Source organism: Entelurus aequoreus, linkage group LG14 (assembly GCF_033978785.1).
Source record: "Entelurus aequoreus isolate RoL-2023_Sb linkage group LG14, RoL_Eaeq_v1.1, whole genome shotgun sequence".
Taxonomy (NCBI): Eukaryota; Metazoa; Chordata; class Actinopteri; order Syngnathiformes; family Syngnathidae; genus Entelurus; species Entelurus aequoreus.
The window spans coordinates 58,915,487-58,918,448 of record NC_084744.1 but is presented as its reverse complement, the minus strand read 5'-3'; the positions used below and the strand labels follow the sequence as shown (position 1 = coordinate 58,918,448).

The 2,962-nt window shown below is 36.9% G+C and overlaps 1 protein-coding gene across 1 annotated transcript in view; it reads right to left on the bottom strand.

Moving 5' to 3' along the window:
- Window positions 1-2,962, bottom strand: part of LOC133665137 (NEDD8) — a 7,934-nt gene extending 4,972 nt beyond the window's left edge. Inside the window, exons 1-3 of the mRNA XM_062070362.1 lie at window positions 2,805-2,962; window positions 2,291-2,338; window positions 1-46 (exon numbers count right to left, since the gene is read on the bottom strand). The exon at window positions 1-46 is cut by the window's left edge and continues 37 nt beyond it. Of these exons, the coding sequence (XP_061926346.1) occupies window positions 1-46; window positions 2,291-2,338; window positions 2,805-2,822 (112 nt within the window). The 5' untranslated portion in view covers window positions 2,823-2,962. The remainder of the gene's footprint in view (window positions 47-2,290; window positions 2,339-2,804) is intronic.

The following is a 2,962-nucleotide window of genomic DNA, read 5'->3' as shown; positions in this document are numbered from 1 at the left end:
GCGGGATCCCTTCCTTTTCCTCCACCCGTTCTTTAATTCGCTCCACCTAGAAAGCCAGAAAAAAAATGTTGTGTTTTGAGCGGCAATATACAGTCGCGACCACACTTGTAAAGAACATCATGTCATGGCTGTCTTGAGTTTCCAATACTTTCTACAACTCTTATTGTTTTGTGCTAGAGTGATTGGAGCACATACTTGTTGGTCACAAAAAACATTCATGAAGTTTGCTTCTTTTATGAATTTATTATGGGTCTACTGAACATGTGACTTGGTCAAAAGTATACATACAGCAATGTTAATATTTGCTTACATGTCCCTTGGCAAGTTTCACTGCAATAAGGCGCTTTTGGTAGCCATCCACAAGCTTCTGCTTCAATTTTTGACCACTCCTCTTGACAAAATTGGTGCAGTTCAGCCAAATTTGTCGGTTTTCTTCAGCATTGTCCACACATTTAAGTCAGGACTTTGGCAAGGCCATTCTAAAACCTTCATTCTAGCCGGATTTAGCCATTCCTTTACCACTTTTGAGGTGTGTTTGGGGTCATTGTCCTGTTGGAACACCCAACTACGCCCAAGACCCAACCTCCGGGCTGATGATTTTAGCTTGTCCTGAAGAACTTAGACTTAGACTTCCTTTTTGTTGTCATTCAAATTTGAACTTCACAGTACAGCCAAGAACGAAATTTTGTTGCATTAGCTCATGGTAGTGCAGGATAAAAAATCAATAAGGTGCAGATATAAATAAATAGATTACTGTACAGATACATATATTGCTCTTTTGCATATGTGTACAGCTCCACTAATGGACATCGGAGTGTTACTTTCAAAGGCAAAATTAAAGTATTGCTAGAAACATAATTTTATATGGGACTTTATTGTATTATACACTACCGTTCAAAAGTTTGGGGTCACCCAAACAATTTAGTGGAATAGCCTTCATTTCTAAGAACAAGAATAGACTGTCGAGTTTCAGATGAAAGTTCTCTTTTTCTGGCCATTTTGAGCGTTTAATTGACCCCACAAATGTGATGCTCCAGAAACTCAATCTGCTCAAAGGAAGGTCAGTTTTGTAGCTTCTGTAACGAGCTAAAGTGTTTTCAGATGTGTGAACATGATTGCACCAGGGTTTTCTAATCATCAATTGGCCTTCTGAGCCAAAGAGCAAACACATTGTACCATTAGAACACTGGAGTGATAGTTGCTGGAAATGGGCCTCTATACACCTATGTAGATATTGCACCAAAAAGCAGACATTTGCAGCTAGAATAGTCATTTACCACATTAGCAATGTATAGAGTGTATTTGTTTAAAGTTAAGACTAGTTTAAAGTTATCTTCATTGAAAAGTACAGTGCTTTTCCTTCAAAAATAAGGACATTTCAATGTGACCCCAAACTTTTGAACGGTAGTGTATGTATAGTACGTGTTCCAAAAAGAAAAAAGCATAAAACACAGTATATATAAATATACTAAATGTACAAAAGAGAATAAATATTCAAAATAATCTAGTTTGGTTACGCCATCATGAGCGCAACACAAGGTTGTAAAAGTTTCAACTACAATTCTAAATAAGATGTCAAAAGCAAACTGAAATCAAATACACACAGCTTAAAGATTGATCAATACCTATTTATGATGATTTATCAAAATATACCTGAACAGAATGCTCATGAATGCTATGAATCGCTTTTTTCCAAGTTTTTGGGGCATTTTTATGCTACTTCCAAGCATCTCCTTTTTATTATCGTTGATTTTAAATGGTCAAACTAATGCATATTATATATGCGTGCCCTAGTAAACAAAATAAAGAGTCATATTTATTTTGATTGTTACATTTTGAAGTACATTTGTGCAGGTGGGTGCACCAGAGCTGTACACATATGCATTCACGTTTATGGATGTATGTTATATTGTCTTTATATTCCATTATGGAGGTAATCCTCTTTTTTTCATTGTCCCATTTACTCTCTGTAAAGCACCAGTTCCATTGGCAGCAAAACAGGCCCAGAGCATAATTCTACCACCACCATGTTTGACGGTAGGCACGGTGTTCCTGGGATTAACGGCCTCCAAACATATTGCTGGGTATCGTGGCCAAACAGCCCAATTTTTGTTTCACCTGACCACAGAACTTTCCTCCAGAAGGTCTTATCTTTGTCCATGTGACGTCAGACGAAACAAAAATGAAAAATAATTGGAAAGTCAAAGACAGCCATGACATTATGTCCTTTCCAAGTGTATGTCAACTTTTTAATCGCGACTGTCACACGCGTTTTTTTTAACATCTTTACCTTATCCGTGGGCTCGATGTCGATCTCTATTTCTTTCCCAGTCAGAGTCTGAAACAAAAGCATCATTGGATTTATGTTTATTCCCTAATTCACAGGGTCACATTTCTGTGACCTAAAAAAACAACAATTTATTCGACCTGGCATCTTATGTTGCTGTAAATGTCTAAATGTAACTAATAATCTTCCTGATTTAACCACGTTAAAGCTGAACTAGTATAGTTAAGTTAGTCTCACGGCTGATGTTAATATTTATTAGACGACATACCTAAACTAGTAGCAACTATGCTAGTAGACTAATAATAGTTACTTTATTCAATAACGAAGCAACACAGCTGACTTATTATTAGTTTAATCACACATTTAAGTTGTCCTTTTTAAAACAGTGCTAACAAATAATAAAGCCAAATAGAGCCAAATAAATAAGCTTTAAAACAAGCGACCATCTTTTTTTTAACGGACGAGCTCGCCTCACTCGGCGCTGCTTTCGTATAATTATGACAAATAAACGCCTTACCTTCACTTTAATCAGCATTTTGACGGATGACTTAAGATATAACTTGAAGTTATATGGACATTCGCCGAATAAAGCGCTAAGAGTGCTAGTTCTTCCAAAATTGCTCGCCGGGATGATTCAGGAGTACTTCCGGTGTCACATAGAAAACTGTTCCGGCC